The sequence below is a fragment of the Rhinolophus sinicus genome, linkage group LG01 (assembly GCF_036562045.2).
Source record: "Rhinolophus sinicus isolate RSC01 linkage group LG01, ASM3656204v1, whole genome shotgun sequence".
In the NCBI taxonomy this organism is placed as follows: domain Eukaryota; kingdom Metazoa; phylum Chordata; class Mammalia; order Chiroptera; family Rhinolophidae; genus Rhinolophus; species Rhinolophus sinicus.
Window position 1 is genome coordinate 175,586,239 of NC_133751.1, and position 18,193 is coordinate 175,604,431.

An 18,193-nucleotide genomic window follows, 5' to 3' on the forward strand; every position below is an offset into this window, starting at 1 on the left:
AGTACAGGGAGATTGACAGCATGGTCTGAGCGCTTCAGCAAACACTCACTGACTGCTTCGACTCTGATCACAACCTTCATGCTTTCCCCTCAGAAAGTTTTCAGCTGATTCCACTGGAAGATTGGACTAAAACACTACCTATATCGGAAGAGAAGCTAATGGGTAAATATTACATTTTTGAAGAAAAACTTCCTTATAAGCCAATGTTAGTAGGACATTTAAATTCTCCAAAACAGAGGATACCTGTCTACACCTTTGAGAAGTTATTTGAAGTGAATATCATCATGCAAATTCAAGCAATCAGAATATCCTTATTACTTACCCACTTGGAATACAATTTTATCTCAACCCTTGGCACGTAACTGACAGCCTTCAACATGACATCATAAACATTTAGAAGGATGTGTATATAGTCATTGAATTCAGGTTCAAATTTAATGGTGTCGTTATCAAGAATCAGCCTCATAATAAAACCTGGGTGTTCAAAAGCTCTAATAGAATCCTGAAAAAAAAAATTATAAATATACATATATGAACATACATATGAATTGTGATAGACTAAGAAGTGCACTGGTCCCAATAAGAATTCATGGGAACTCATCCTTCCTGTTGTACCCTAGACAGTTAAGCCAAAGAGGAAACTCTACTAAAAAGAGCAAGAGCGATTCCCAGCTAGACTTGTTGGTATCTAGTATCCACTGGGCCTACAGATCAACTATAAGGTCAGAAAATGTAGCATGTGCAAAAGCAGTGGAGCTCTAGAATCATGCACCAAAGAGCACAAGAAGAGAACATTCAAATTCCCAGGCTCTGCTCATACTGTCACAGGATCTTCTCCCAGAAAGAAAAGAGTTCCTTGTGGAAACTTTCCCCAGCCATCACAACCCAAATTTCCCAATTGTGGGAATTTTCACTAATCTTTACCAATGTGATGATACTCATATATGCTAAGTATGCAGGCTGACACTAACTTTTTTAACCTGGTAAGTATAATAGGTCTAAAGATAATACTTTTTGCTCTCCTACTGTAAAGGTATTGTATTTTCCATCCTGAAAAAAATTGAAAAATAAATTAGTAAATGAATATTGGTGTAACTGAACCATACTTACTGGGGGTTGTGCAATTAAGTCTGTGAAATCTTGCATGGAGACCAAAGTGAGGTCTTGTAGCTGTAAAGTCATAAGTGTAGCAGCGCAATTGAAAAAAGATTCCAATTTGGCACTGCTGTCACCAGTTGGCAATTGCTTTTTTTTATTACCTTGGTAATAAATATTCTGCACTTCTGGAAACCACCTTGAAAGAACAGGAGACTTTTAAAAGTTAAAACTTTTCGGGAATTACTCTTTTTACATTAAGCATTAACAGTAACTTCTGGACACCCAAGGTTTTCATAGAAAGGTATAGTGCTAAGTGACATTATCTACTCTCTGAAATGTAAGCATTAGCATATTTCACTTCTCCTAGGAAAATAAATTTTAATCATAGCTAATAGAAAATGACTCAATGTGATGTTGTGAGAAAAATGTAAATCTAACTCCCAGAGATCTGAGAATATGATTTATGCACTTTTTGAATAAACATGACAACTAACTTTATTGAATAGTACAAGATACTCCTCTGCAGTCTCCAAAATGTTCTTCAGGGAATGGATTTCTTGGTTTAAAGCTAAAATGTGAACAACTGATTAAACCAAGGGAAGGTTTATTTGGTTCAACCCACTTGGCATTTTATGCTATTCAATCTGCTTCACAATGACTTCAAAACAAGGCATAAATCAATAAAATCAAGTATATTACTTTTTCATTCCCCTTAATGTGGAATCCTGAAAGAGTGACTGGTTTAAAACAAAGTTTTAAATATGTGTATTCTTTCTTATAATAAATGGATAACAGTGAAATTCATATATAGATATGTCATGATCACAAGCCAAGTTTTCAGTTTACAAAACCATTGTCCAACACCACAAAATCAAAATCAAGGAATATTGACTTTGCTAATATTGATATTAGCTCTTTCATAAGAGATAATGGATTTCTAAAATAGAGACTTAATATAATTTCAGGAGTTGCCCGAATGCTCAATGAGAGATCTAAGTTTTAAATATATGTATTCATCCCTTTAACAAATACGTGTTTAGTGTCTACAGTGTGCTGGGAACATGTAAACATAAGAATATATGACATCAGCCTTTCTCTCTTATAATAAAGAAGGCAATGTATCATAGCAGAAACACAGCTTTGAAGTCAAAGGAGAGAGACATAATTTTCCATTTAAGAAAGGAAAAAAGGTTAAGGGTTGTATAGTGAAGATGGAAATTTCACTGAAGAATAAACAGAAATGAAATGAGACAGACCCCTGAGAAAAGGCTCTGAAGTAGAAGTAGGACAATAGGTAAAATAGATGGGGCTAATATATCTAATAATTTCACTGTCTATAACAGAGATAAGGGATTAGAAAATAGGAAGAAATAAGTGGGGGAACATCAGTGAGGACTTTTGCAGAACATGGAAACTAAACATTGGGACTTGAGACAGCTTCATACTCTAAGATGAAGTCATGGTGAAAGTATTTTCAGAATACAAAGCATAAGTTAGTTCCAGGTTGCAGAAGACCTTAAAAGACAGGTTAAGAAATGTGGACTTGAAAATAAAAATTAAAATAAAAAAAGAAATGTGGACTTGCTTTGTTAATAAAAAAGAGGCACTGAACTAGGGGATATTTTAGGATTCATTTTGCAGTGGTTTATAAGCTACAGAGGAGGTTAAAAGGGCCTGCTAACAGGTAGTAACAATGGGAATTAAAAGAAAGAAGGACATATAGAAGATGTTTCTGAGAGAAGGTAACGAATAGTTGGTGGTCATAAAATAAGTTTCAATAAATATAAAAAGATTGAAATTATACAAAATTAGAAATCAGTAAAAGAAGGATACTCTGGAAATTCACAAATATGTGGAAATTAAACAACACAGTCTTAAACAACAAATGAATAACAAACACACAAAATTACAAGGAAAATTAGAAAATAATTTGAGATGAATGAAAATGAAAAAACACATACATCAAAACTCATGGCATACAAAGGGTGGTTGATTAGAGGGACATTTATAGCTGTAAACAACTACATTAAAAAATAAAAACAATCTTAATAAGCTAAATTTCCACTAGAAATTGGGAAAAGAAGAGCAAACTAAATTCAAAATAAGACGGGAAAGAAATAAAGAGTTGAACAGAAACAAACACAATAGAGACTAGAAAAACAATAAAGAAAATCAACAAAACCAAAAGTTGGTTTTTGAAAAGATCAGCAAAATTGACAAGCCTAATAGCTAGGATGACCAAGAGAAAGGGAAGACTCAAATTGTCAAAATTGGTAATGAAAAAGAAGACATTAATACTGACCTTACAGAAATAAAAAAGATTACGAGACTATAATGAACAATTATATGCCAACAAATTAGGTAATGTAGCAAATTCCTAGAAAGACGCAAACTACTAAAACTGACTTAAGAAGAAAGGTAAAATATGAATAGATCTATAACAAGCAGAGATTGAGTTAACAGTTTTAAAAATTTCAAAAAACAAATCCAGAACCCAGGAACAGATTGCTTCACTGGTGAGTTCTACCAAATATTTAAACAAGAATTAACATCAATCCTTCACAAACTCTTCCAAAATAGAAACTTCTAATTTATTTATGAGGCTAGTATTATCATAATACCAAAACCAGACAAAAATTACTCAAGAAAAAGGAAACTACAGACCAATATCCCTTATGAATTCAGACACAAAAATCCTCAACAACAGAGTAGCAAATTGAATCTAATAGCATATAAAAATGATTATGCTCCATGACCAAGTGGGATTTGTCTTGGAAATGCAAAGTTGGTTCAATATATTAAAATCAATGTAGTACACTATATCAGTAGAATAAAGGAGAAAACCCCATTATCTGAATAGATGCAGAAAAAGCTTTTAGCAAAATCAACACTATTTCATAATAAAAACAATCAAGAAACTAAGAATAAAAGGGAAATTCCTTAACAATGACAAAGGACAACTATAAGCTGACTTAATGGCGAAAGACTAAAAGCCTCAGAAACAAAACAAAAATATCCACTCTTGACACTTCCATTCAACATTTCACTGGAGGTTCTAACTAGAGCAATTATGCAAGGAAGACAAAAAAAAAACATGCAGATAGAAAATAAAGAAATAGAACTATCCCTATTTGCAGATGATATGATTTTATATAGAGAAAGCCATAAAGACTACACACACACACACACACACACACACAAATAACCATTCCAACTAACAAACTTGGCAAGATTGCAAAATATAGAATCAATATAGAAAAAAATAATGAAAATAGACTTAATCAAAATTAAAAACATTTGTGCTTCAAAGGACAGTATCAAAAAAGTGAAAGAACACACCACATAATGGGAGAAATATTTGCAAATCATATGATTGATTAGGGTATATGAATTAATCCAGAATATATGAAGAACTCTTATAACTCAACAATAAAAAGAATCACCCAATACAAAATGAACAATGATTTGAATAGACATTTACCCAAACAAAATAAATGGGCAATAAACACAAGAAAATATTCCCAACATCATTAGTCATTGGGGAAATGCAAATCAAAACCACAATTAGACAGCACTTCACATCCACTACAATGGCTATAATCAGGAAGTTGCACAATAAGTATTGGCAAACATGTGGAGAAATTGGAACACATACTTTGTTGGTAGGAATGGAAAATCTTACAGACCTTTTAGAAAATATCATGGCAGATCTTCAAAAAGTTAAACAGGATTATCATATAACCCAGTCATTCCACTGCTAAGTATATGCCCAAAATAACGGAAAACATAGGTTTATACAAAATGAATGCTCATAGCAGCATATTCACAATTGACAAAACCCAGAAACAACCAAAATGTCCATTAACTGATGAATGGATAAACAAAATGTAGTATGTCCATATAATGGAATATCATTTGGCCATGACAGGGAATAAAGTATCGATACATGCTATAACACGAATAAACCTTAAAAACATTATGCTCAGTGTAAGAAGCCAGACATAAATGGCTACATATTGTATCATTCCACTTACATGAAATGTCCAGAATAGGGAAATCCACAGGGGCAGAAAGTAGTGGTTTCCAAGGACTAGCGGAAGGGTGAATGGGGGAGTGACTGCTAACAGATACAGGGTTCCTTTTGTGGGTGATGGAATTAGTGGTGATTATTGCACAACTTTGTGAATATATTATAAACCACTGAATTGTACATATTAAAGTAGTAAATTTTGTGATAAAGTGAATTATATCTATAAAAAAAGAATAGTTAGCAATACACTGGACATGGCAGGGCGAGGATGTAGGTGATGAGCAAAAGAGAAAAAGTCACAAAGTTTTCAACTTGGCCTGGGCATGGTCTAGAACAGGGTTTGGAGGAAAGAATAAACACTATTATGGAGATGCTGAGATTCAGGTGCTGACATGGCGTTCAATTGGAGATATAAAATTAGTAATGACCAGAGATCAGAAAACATATAAGGTCTTGATACAACTGAAACAGATGAAATCAGGACATTTTTGAGAATATAAAGAAGAGAAACAACAGCAAACCCCTGGGCAGCCCCTACTCTTGGCAATAGTAAGAATAAGTAGAGCCAGGAAAAGAAATAGAAATAAAGGGGAAAAAAACAAAAACAAAACAGAGTCACAGGGATACAGAAAAACAGATTTTCGGAAGGTAGGGGTGATAAACCACAGCAACTCCTGAGTAGAAGTAGAGACTGCGGACTGAGAGAAGATGTCTGGGTTTGGGGTAGATGTCATAATTAATCATTTGCTCATTGTTTCTCCACTGTGGTGAGCTGATGTTCTGATAAACACATTCTGGCTCACTATTTAAATTATGGTTGAAGGGTTCTTCCATTAGAATCAATCTGGAAGCATCAAGAGATATAGCTCATCAATCTACATCTCTCAGCAAAATTATTTAGTCAAGGTTTGTACTCTACTCTGTACTTTGACATCCAATTTACTAAAATTTACAGTGGTAATGTATTTCTGGGAATAACCCTGAAGTGATAGATCAAGATAATTTATTCTTATTCCGTCCTTAAGAGGTCATTTTCTTCTCTGTAATTAATTATGGGGTTTCATTCAGCACATCTCCTCTCTTTATGTTAACTAAATACTAATATTAAACAAAAGTATAAAGTTCTTTCAAGTAATGTCAGATAAAGAATTTAATTCTGACATATTAGAGAAGAAAAGATAAAATAAAGATTCAGTCTTAAACTATCTAGATACATTCCTCAGTAACTTTTGGGAAATCATGAAGATAAGTTAGAGTTTCATGTCCTCTGTTATCTTGCATTTGATCTAGTTTTAATGTCCTATTTATAATCATGTTATAACCCATGATAGAGACAATTTTCCTGTATTGTTTCAGAACATTATCTGGCACCTGTATCAATAATGATCATATGTGGCTATTCCATTTTGAAGGGCCAATCCAATAAGATATTTATCATTTGATAAATGATATTGTAAACTCCTTTAAATATATTTTCCCCACCTGATCTTTCTTTAACCTCTTCTACATCCTCCATCCAAAAACAAACTGGAAAAGGTAAAGCAACTTGCATGTAATAATAGTAATCAAATAGATACCTGGCAAGTAACTAGTTTTGATCATTCCCCCATGGTATCCAATCCCACTCTCAAAGCCAAGGTAGATACCAGATTAAGAAGAAAAGAAACCATTAATTATTGTTATTTTAGTTGCTGTACAATCTATGCTGTGTAGAATAGCTAGATAGACATTACAGACCAAGGCAGATAAAGGCAACATATTTAACTCTTAAACAGAAATGATTACAAATTTGTTAAAATGGAATTTTCTAAAAGTAGCTGAAATGCAGTGCCAATCAATAATTTTTAAATCTGTATTTTCCTACATGAAATTTTAAAACTTTACATTTTCAGTAGAGTCTCTTTGGCAGTTTCCATGTGTCTCATGACAATGGTCTGAAAATTTGACAGTTCTAACGCCTCCTGGCGATTGTGAAATTCTTCAGTATCAATTAAGCGTAACTTTCTGCAAGAGATAAAAATTAACAGTGATTTAAGTACGAGGTGTTTTTTATGTAATATTTTACTATTTGATTCCTTTTCAAAAAACATTTCTACGTCTTATGACCTAAATTTGTGTTTCATAAAGTTAAATATTCAAGTATACGAGATATAAATTAAAAATAATTAATATGATTAAATTCAACAGGAACTCAGTATATTACAAAACTACACTGTGAATTAGAAGGAAGTTGCAATAACTGGGGTTTGACGGACAGTTTAAACTGACTTTTGCTTTCAAACTAGAACCATTAAAACAGGAAAAGAAGTAGGGCTCAAAGTTTCCAGGGACCACTGCTCTTAAAACAAAAACTGCACCCTCTCTGAAAAGAAAGCAGCCCTGAATGTTAGGAAACCATGGGTAGGGGGAAATGTCACACCTAACAAAGACCCAGTATACGAAAATCTTTTGAACCTGCCTAGTTTTGTTTTGTTTTTGTTTTTTTTAGAAAACATTAACTGTTTACTCCAGTCAACAGCTTTCAATACAACCTCATTTCTAACTACAACACCATGGATCTTTGTGACATTTAAGAATTTTTTCTGGCAGATTAACTAAAATGAAAGAACAATATTACCTATTAGTATCCTTGTACTATTCACCTCAGTTTACAGATTCCTTCCCTATTTCCATGTGATTAAGTGATTTCTATGTTATCTGAGAGTAAAAACTGTTAAAAACATCATATTTAATTTTTACTTAAAGACCAACGTAAAACCCTGCTTAGTAAACAAAACACATTTTGAATCTATTTATTTATATTCCTCTCAAGCTAAAATCCATCTCACAGGTTACAATGCATTCAGCACAAGGCACCAGTAATGCATTAGGCACAGAGTAGGTACAACCATTGCTAGAGCACCTTTGGTAATACGATCTTCTGGACAATTGAGCAGTGTAAAGCAATGTTTTAAATAAGATGCTTTGAAAACTTAGCATAATAGCACATTCTAAAGACACTCTGCCCTCTCTTTATATTTCCTGGCCCACGTTTTCAGCATGATCTTGTGTTTTGAAGCTGTAACTGTGTACCAGGGTACATGAGCATGCAGTGTGCAGCACTGAGTGAGTCGCTGCTAGGGAAGAAGCCTGGCATTCCTTTGCCCCTGAGCCACCAGACCAATCTGCCCTGCAGTTCCTTAGTGTTTGATTTGCAACAGAATTCTAGGCACAGGCCACCCACCTTTTTTGAGACTGAAACCTCTGCGGATAACATTTCCCATTTGGTCAATAGTCTGAATTATTAAGAAGATAGGAAAAATACTACCAGTTAGTTCCTACTTTCCCAGGATGGTCCCTAAAATAAGCTGGCAGGAGAACAGTAGTTCTAACCACTGCTCTAAGACTATAGAAAGAATCAGAAAAAAGATTCTGCACTAGCTTGAACATGGTTTAACAGAAGGAGAATGTTTATAAGTCTCTAAAAGTTTTATGGTGATGAGTTTTCTAACCACCCAAATCTCTTCTTCAACTGAATTTTCTGTTAATAGACAAATAATACCACACATCACCCAGACTGCGAACCTCAGATCTCCTCTGAACTCTTCCTGTGCCTTACCAGCCACACATCTGATCAGATGTGAATTTCTGTACACTCAGCTGTCAGTCTTGTATCCCTGCTGCCTCACACCTGCCACAGGCTGACACCCACCTCAACCCTTGGGTCCCTTAGGCAAGAGGGATTTCAACAATCCTGGACCAACACTCGGGACTCAGCATCAAGTCAGTCTCTGACTTTGATCTTGGGTTCTCAAAGCTAATCTTACTTCTCACCAGAATCAGAATGCCCACCCCCCAAAAAGCCACTCCAAGTGCCTACATTTTTTGCCTGTTCCGTAATTTTTTCCCCTTTCTTAGAATTAGAAACATGTGTTGTTCTTGCCAGTCTCCCTCCTTTGCTACATTAAAAGCAGCACACTCTAGGCAGTGTTCTGCACTTGCTTTTTTCACTTACTAATAATACATCCTGGAGGCCTTTCCATATATTAGCATACTGAGAGTTTTCTCATCCATACTTTATAGCTGTGTAATATTCCACTGTGTGAGTGTACTATATAACCTATTGAACCAGTCCACTTGATGGATACATTCTTGTTTCCAGTTGTTTACTACTATCAACAAATGCCACAACAAAGAACCTTAAACCTGTATTATTTCCTATATTTTCAGGTGTATTTGTAGGCTAATTTCCTGAAGTGAGATAGCTGGATTCGAGTGTAAATCAATTGGTGATTTTGATAGATACAGCTAGATTCCCCTCAGACGGGTGACTGTTTATCCAAGCCTCGCCAACAAAATGTGATGTCAATTTTTGGAACATTGTCAATTTCATACACAATAGAATTATTTCTCAGTGTAGTTTTTACTTCAATCTCTTTGCATTTCTCTTATTATAAGTTACGCTAACCACCTTTTTAATATGTTTAAGACTGATTTAACTTGTATCCTCTCTGAGTGATGTACAGGAAATGAATCCATAGTGCTCTAATCTAGCAATATTTTCTTGGGCTCACCTTGGTCAAATCATGCATTTAAAAAAATCCATTTTCTTTTCATATAAGCCTCATTTTTGTAGACATCTGCCTTTTATATTCAACTATTATAATTTACAGCCTATAATAATTTCTACACTCACACATATTCTATATATACACATACTAGTACCCTCATATGTACATTTCAAGCACAAATACCTGTGTGCTATGTTTTGACTGCATTACAAATGCTATCTGACATGAAGTGGGTTCCGTAAGCATAAATACTGAATGGCAAATTGGCACATTCCCATCTAGAGTGCATCCCTTTAGGTTTCCACACGCAGGCACTTTAGAGTCATTCAGACAATATGTTTGCATTACCATCCCCTCATCCATCGCCACACATAGAGATGTCCTATAACTTTAAGACCTGCTGAGGTTCAGGGCAAAAGACTGGCACCCGGAGGAAGGATGCCCTGTGTGTTCAGAGCTGGCTTCCACAGAGGAGCAGCAGCCTCACTGTCCCCTGCACTCTTAACATGCACGCTGAGAGCAAACACGATGTATGTCTGCAAAGGCAACAGAGGCTTCGATGGGCTTCTCTTTCCACCCACAGATTGCAAAGCTTCTTTCTCACTGGTCTTTATCCTGGATGCCCTGAGGTTTGCTTCAGTTGCCACCACCACAGACACATCCACTATTTAATGCTTCCTCATTTCAGCTTTGTTACTTCTTCTTCTTCCCCTACCTCCTTTCAATTTCTTGTCTCTTGCCTCCTGACATTGTCTAACAAAGTGCAGCCCTTTATGGACAATACTAAGCAGTGGAGTCCCATCTCCCAGTCCAGTGTGTTCTGGCAGTCCACATGCAGATGGACATAGACGAAAACAACTGTGGTGGTGTTTTGAAAATGAAATGTACTACTGTATGTAAACATCTTTTGTAAAAGTGATATACTATGTTGTATGACCGTACGATTACATGCAAAATTAGATCATGGATCTTGTCAGGGAGAGGTATTCGAGCCCCATTGAGAAAAACATAGGCAGGGAGATGGCCTCTTCCTATTCCTAAGAGCCAAATTCAAGGAAACAAAGAAACCCACACTCTACAATGGAAAGCTGAAAGAATGTAGCGACTGACCAAAGCCAGTTTTATGCCATGTGTGTATGTACACATGTGTGGACATATATATATTTGGTTATATGAACACAAAGAAAAATATGGAAAGACACCCCACTACATGGTTATCATGCTTTTTGCTGGGTCACTGGAAAGAAGGCTCAGTATGAGGGAAAGAAAGGCTGGTAGGAGTCAGGCAAAGAAAAGAAAAAAAGATTGCACTTAAAAAGTATACATAATAACATTTATATACTTATTTACAATCACATATGTATTTATGGAAAGAAATTAAACTTTGTTAAACAAAGGAAATAAGGGAGAAACAAATGGAGTGAGGGAGGAAACAGGACTTAGATACCACAGACGCAGTCATTTTACACGGTGGGGACTGGAGAGCCTCTAATCAGATGGTGGCAGAGCTGGACATTCCAGCTCCCTGGAGCAGGCCCCAGGAGCAAGATTAGAATTAGGTGCTCTTGTGCACTGAAGATCCTAACTTCAGAAGGAGTTAGAGATGCTGGTGGGTGAACCTCCTCACCCCCAACAGTGCATGTCAAGGGGTTCCCAGAGGACAGCCCCTTCTGTACAGCTCTGCTTCTGTAACACTCATAGCTCTTAGCTTTCCCTCTGCTGATCTGCAGAAAGCGAAAATGTGCTCAGTTATTGTGCCTCCGTGTGATCAGGACAATCAATGCAATAAAACCCAGGAGACCCTGGAGACCATGTCACATGTCAGCCAGGTCTGCATTTGGCGGGGTGTGAGAAAGGGCTCAGACCACCTTGGAGACCAGGATGCCAGCATCATAAAACAGTTTCATCCAGGTTTTGAGGGTCCTGTTGGGAGAACTCTACTTAAGAAAAATAACATATTTTATAAAAATATATGTCCATGGGTGCATACTGCTAGGACACCCCCCAGTGCCTTGGAAGTGGTGGTGTGAGGGACAGAATATGAAACTGGAGCTTCCAAAATGGGAGGCAAACTGTCCTCAGCCCAGGGCCAAGCTCTTTGGGATCACAGCCCCCACCAGAGTTCAGCTCCTTAATGGTGATGACCATTTAAAGTATGTGTGGTATTGGGATACAGGGTGGGGAGGGGAGAATTGGGTTATAAAAGGCGGTGTTTATTTTTTATTCTATGTATTTCTATATTGTTCATTTAAAAGCATGTTTAAATACATTAAATTTGTAATTATTTTTTAAAATTTCAGTTAAAATAGTAAAAGAAATAATTAAGATGTAATAAAATAACTTTCACCTCTTGAAAGAAAAAAGAAAGAAAAATCTCAGTAAGGCCAGAAATACTCACTTAAAAGTACTGTGCCACAAATCTAGCACAGCCAACATTGTAGGGTTTATGGCGTTCAAGTGATCCTTAATATAATTGCTTGCCGCTAAAAAAGATTTCCTCCAAGGTTTTGGAAGAATTTCTATTCTGAAAAACACAGAGGAAATATTCAATTACCTTCTTTAAAAAAATCAAAAGAAAGTATTTTTATAGTCAATGGAGTTTTAGAGTAATAATGGCTTAATTTTAATTTAACAATATGATATATCCTTCAAAGAAATAACAAAACATGCTAATTATGTTTTAAAATGTAGAAAAGTCATGCTCTTTATGAATTAGTAAAATTTCAGGATAATAATTAATGCATATGAAATTAGATTTGAATGTTTATCACATAAGGTAATCAATTTTGTCTCTAAATACTTGATCTTATTGAGTTTAAAAATAAATCATGATAATCAAACAGAAACAGTAGCCAGCTGTTTCATATACATCTTGAAAGATTTTCTTAAGCTAGATACAAAATGTTAAAATTTTTCCTTTATTTTTAAAATATTTTAAGTACATAGTCCAGCCTGCCTATAGAAATCCCCTCAAACTTCACCTATATTAATGTGTAAAGGTCACTTACAAAATCACAAACACTAGCATTCTTATTTAAACACATTTATTCTGTAACTCCTATGACTTGAAGAACCATCTTTTATATATTAAAGATGTGTCATCTTCATCTTTCAGAGTGCATTTGAACATTTACATTGTGTGCTTATAATTTTTTACTCTACTTGATTTTAAACAGCCTTGTTTTATTACATAGTAAGTTTAATTCACTTTTTTAAAGTTTTGGCCATATCACCTTTACAAGTACAAAGGATGATCTTTATCTATCTCCAGGAAAAAAGCTATTCTCCATAGATGATATGTTGGAAATGGCTACAAGTCTTTTTTTTGTCGTTATAAGAAACAATTTGGGGCACTTTTAAATGATATAAAAGTAACAAAGTAAAACTGAATGGGTTACTTAATTATATAAATATAAGCTCTATTCTTCAAATTATTTAAGAGATTTATTCCTAAATGTTAATTATTTTAGGGAAATAAATAACAAGTGGATTTTCCCATTAAATGTGCTATATTTTAATCCATGTAATAAATTGAAATATATTCTATATATGTATATGTTCTACAACGTTCCCAGTGTGTTCTGGGGCATTCAAATTGCCATCAAGCTTTTATGTCCTATTATATTTGTTGCCTGTGCTGGGAGCTGTGGAGATACAAAGATCTATATCTAGTCTTTCACCAGGGTACTTACATTTTAACCACCTAGGTGTTCATCTGTCCATGTGTCTATATGTCTACCCATCTATCCATCAATTTGTAAACCTAACATATTCGGGCTTAAATATATAAATAAAGATAGTAGGAACAACCGGTTGTATATATGAAATACATAAATTATAAACACATATGAGAAAATAATACCAGTGTATAAATATATACACATACACAGAAATGGTCACATAATCAATATTCATAAAGGAACTTGATCACTTACTCAGCACGATGGGGTAGAAGTTCATCTGCCTTTTTATCACTTTCTTTTTCTCTAGGATCTTTCAATACAAAATCAACTAAAAGAAATTGAAAGTTCTGATCAATAACCTTATATTAATTATAGTATCTTCCAAGCAACTGCAAAACCAATTCTATTAAAGTTGTTTAAATTATGTTTTTTTTAAAATAATGAGCGATTTGTGCATTTATGAATACAAGAAAAAATTTTAAACTGTCTTTATTTTTGAGAGTATATCTTCTTTCTTAACAATGTCCCTGTTCTTTCATTTGAAAATAATAATAGCTTTTAATATCCTTTATATAATAATTTTCCTTTATAGCTATTCCACCAAAAGTAGTTTTCGTTGAATTGAAGGTCAACAACACATAGTAGTAGTGGTTTTCTTTTACTAAAATATATATATATACACACACACACACATATATATGTGTATTTGTATGTATATGTATATATGCATACATACATGTACATATATACATGTATATACGTGTACGTATATACATGTGTGTGTGTGTGTGTGTGTGTGTGTATATATATATATATATATATATATATATATATATATGCACACACATATTGCCTTGTTCTCTTTTAAATTGTTTAAGGACACACAACAATCTTTTTACAGTAATCAGTAAAGTGACCTACTTCTGCTTCTATCTTCTGTGATCTTTAATTAACAGCTAATTCTAATTTTCCTGTCTTTCAAGATGCTCTTTCCAAAATGCAAATATGTTATTACCCCCTGCTTGAAATCCTTCAGTGATTCTCCGTTACCTTCCAATGCTTTAAAAAGGCATATACAGCCCTTCATATTATGTTCCCGTCCCAAAATGCACCCTGTGCTTTAGCCACCAGAACTACTCCCGAGCCTGGAAAAGCCTTTCATGAAAGTTGGCCATTGTTCCCACTATTTCCTAGGCCAAGCAGTACACTGTCCCTCATCCTTCAAGATGCAATTCAGGTGCCCGAGAGTCGTCCCTAACAAGGCAAGCGCTACCCATTCTCCCTTAGAGCGTGTCCTCATTGTACTTACTATACTCTGCTTTGTAATTTAGTGATTTGTCCATCTCCCTTATTACACTCTGAACATTTGGGGGCAAAGATTTGGCTCTTTCATTTTATATTACCAGGACACTCAATAGAGTCGTAAACGCAATGAATGTCTTCCTCCCTGAGGGTGCCCAGACCATCCCAAAGCATTATCATTTCTCCAAATTTGAGCACAGGATCAATTACACCACAATTATATCACAACCAACTGGAGAAGAACCTTTTTTAAAAGTATAGATTGGAAGGTCCCACTTCCAGTAGTTTTAATTCAAATGGGTCCAAAAATAATTCTGATGATTAGTCCGTCTTAGAATCTATTTTTCTACACTACGACCAGCAAACTTTCTATGTAAATGGCCCGATTGTAAATGTTTTCAACTTTGTGAGCCACAAGGTCTTTATCACTCAACTACTCAAGTCTGCTCTTACAGCTCAAAAGTAGACATCGGTAATATGCAAATGAATGTGTGTAGTTGTGTTCCAATAAAACTTTATTTTACAAAAACAGGCAGTGGTCCAGATTGAGCCTGTGAGCTGCAGTTTTCCAGCCCCCATCCATAGCAACAACCTTATAATTAATCACATTCTACTTTATGATATCAGTAATATTAATGTTAATTAAATAATTAACATTTTATAATTTTCTTCAGTTCTGTCCTTTGTTGAGGGGATATATGCCTACAAATAGAAAGGCCATGTTTTGTTTTGTTTTTTGCTGGGCTTTATCAATAAAACTTGCCTAAGATCTTAAACATTGTAACAGAAATACAAGAAATAACATAATCAATATAATAGTTATAAGTACTCATATAGGTATTAACTTTCAATTTTAAAAAAATATCTTTAATTAGACACATTCAAATTCAAAAGCAAAGAGAAATACTGATTTACCTATGGATTTTTTTACACTGAGAAGATAATCTTCTCTCATTTCATCAGATAATGCAAGTATGCTGTCAGTCAGGACTTTCAGATGTTGGGGGATTAAATTTAATACATGTTCTAGCCAAGAATCTTCCATCGGGGCTATGTGGTCCGTATCAATTCCGTGGTGAATATAATAGTAATATCGCTATTTAAAGGAGACCAAGAAATGTAGATGGGTTTAGCATTATAATAAAAGAAATGTGTTTATCAAAAATAAAACTACTGAGCAACATTAACATTTTAGGAGAACAAAGTATTTATAAGTCATAAAAAAGTATGTTGTAAATTCATGTAGGTATTATTTGAAATCTCCTATACTAAAAAAATATATACATGATATTTCATGAAAATTAAAGCTCTTATCTTAGTTCATAATATCACTGTAAACCATCAAGTTATATTATCAAATACATCCTGTACTGAACAAAGCCCATGCAGAAGTAGAGTTTAGTGTTTTATAAATGGGTGAAAATTTGGTATGTTAGTTTTTGCTCTTTTATTATTGATAATCAGAAGTAGATCTTAAAAGCAGCAGTATCTCTACACATTCGTCTCAGAAATATCATACAGCAGGGTTCCAGAAATTTCCAACTGATCTATTAATATTCCATACTATAATTTTGCAGCTGCTATTAAACGTGTGCATAAAATATTCATTTTAAGACACGACAGAATTTCTTTAATAATGGATATTTAACTTCAATATATTTTCTCGTTTTTATATGTCATTTATTAGAAAAATATTTAAATATCAAAATACTTTCAAATTAGCAATGTTAAAGTCTTTGATGTGTTCAATTTTTTAAAATTCTGTATTTGAAATACTTGAAGAATTTCAATTTCTAAAGTAAGTTAATATTCTTTGTAAAGTGTACATTATATAATTAATTTCTCATAGAAGAAGAAAGACATGTAAAAGTTACACAGGACTGAGGCTAGCTTTAACAAAGGGAGCAAGTAAACTGAAGATTCTTTGTTGTCTTATGTGGCAAGGGAAAGAACGATTTTCTCCATTAATCCAACACAGAAATCTTATGGAACTCCATATTTACTCCTATGTCCACAGAATTTCTCAAGGGAGGAACACAGAATAATCTCAAAAGTATTAAACTATCTTCAAGTATTTCCTTTACTTCCAATTATACAGACGAAAGAAATAGTCTGTTACCAAGATGTCTTTCTCTATTGCAGAAGTGGTCAGTTTTGGAAATGTGCTTTCATCAGGAGTAGCTGACTCTGAGACAGCATCTTGTTGCCTAAAAAAATGACAAACACACTATTTAAATGCATATAAAAGGCAGCTAATTAGTATTACATCAATAGATATAAAGAGATCAGGACTGTCTTCTATTAAATCATAAGGAAAAAATGAATTGTTGAATATTTTATAAATAGAATATATATTTGCTTGGTACCATATTCCTCCCAAGATGCCTTCTCCTTATTCATAGAGAGACAGTTATATTGGAAATGTTTTGCAAAATCTAATTCAGAGGCCACATCCTTCTTTATGGGATTTACTCATTGTTTCTCTTTACTTAAAAATCAAGTTCTCTTCTCTGAAAAGTTATATGAGTATTTTTGCCTTATTCTTAAACTATGCATGGTTATTTATTAACTTGGGGTTTAAAAGAGCACTGAAAGACAAGACTTGAAATGCAGTTTTGCAGAAGACACAGATACATTTTTTAAAAAATTTATTGGGGTGACAATAGTTAGTAAAGTTACATAGGCTTCAGGTGTACAATTCTGTAATACACCATCTATAAATCACCTTATGTGTTCACCACCCAAAGTCAGTTCTCCTTCTATCACCATATATTTGATCTCATTTACCTTCATCTACCATCTCCCTTCCCCCCTTATCCTCTGGTAACCACTAAAGTATTGTCCGTGTCTATGAGTTTTTGTTTCTTTATGTGTTTGTCTTGTTCCTTTGTTGTTTTCAGTTTTATATCCCACATATCAGTGAAATCATATGGTTCTTGACTTTTTCTAACTTATTTCACTTAGTATAATAATCTCAAGATCCATCCACACCATCTCAAATGGCACTATTTCATTTTTTCTCATGGCAGAATAGTATTCCATTGTGTATATATACCACATCTTTATCCAATCATCTATCAAAGGACACTTTGGTTGTTTCCATGTCTTGGCCACCATAAATAAAGCTGCAATGAACATCAGAGCAGATAATATCTTTATGGATAAGTGTTTTCAGATTTTTTGGGTAGATATCCAGGAGACGGATTGCTGGGTCATACAGTAATTCTATTGATAATTTTTGGGGGAACATCCACATTGCCTTCCGTAGCAGCTGCACAAGTCTGCATTCCCACCAACAGTGTATGAGGGTTCCTTTTTCTCCGCAGCCTCTCCAACACTTGCTATTATTTGTCTTGTTGATGATAGCCATTCTAACTGGTGTGAGGTGATATCTCATTGTGGTTTTTATTTGTATTTCTCTGATGATTAGTGATGTTGAGCATCTTTTCATATGTCAGTTGGCCATCTGTATGTCTTCTTTGGAGAAATGTCTATTGAAGTTCTCTCCCCTTTTTTTGATTGGATTGTTT

General features: G+C 34.3%; 1 protein-coding gene across 2 annotated transcripts in view; it reads right to left on the reverse strand.

Annotated features, from left to right (window-relative positions):
• DNAH7 (dynein axonemal heavy chain 7) overlaps positions 1 to 18,193 on the reverse strand; it is a 216,972-nt gene that overhangs the window by 181,495 nt on the left and 17,284 nt on the right. For both annotated transcript variants that reach the window (XM_019741305.2, XM_019741304.2), the window contains exons 6-12: positions 16,783 to 16,870; positions 15,579 to 15,759; positions 13,614 to 13,689; positions 12,077 to 12,202; positions 7,013 to 7,132; positions 1,111 to 1,294; positions 323 to 502 (exon numbers count right to left, since the gene is read on the reverse strand). In XM_019741305.2, the coding sequence (XP_019596864.2) occupies positions 323 to 502; positions 1,111 to 1,294; positions 7,013 to 7,132; positions 12,077 to 12,202; positions 13,614 to 13,689; positions 15,579 to 15,759; positions 16,783 to 16,870 (955 nt within the window). The remainder of the gene's footprint in view (positions 1 to 322; positions 503 to 1,110; positions 1,295 to 7,012; positions 7,133 to 12,076; positions 12,203 to 13,613; positions 13,690 to 15,578; positions 15,760 to 16,782; positions 16,871 to 18,193) is intronic.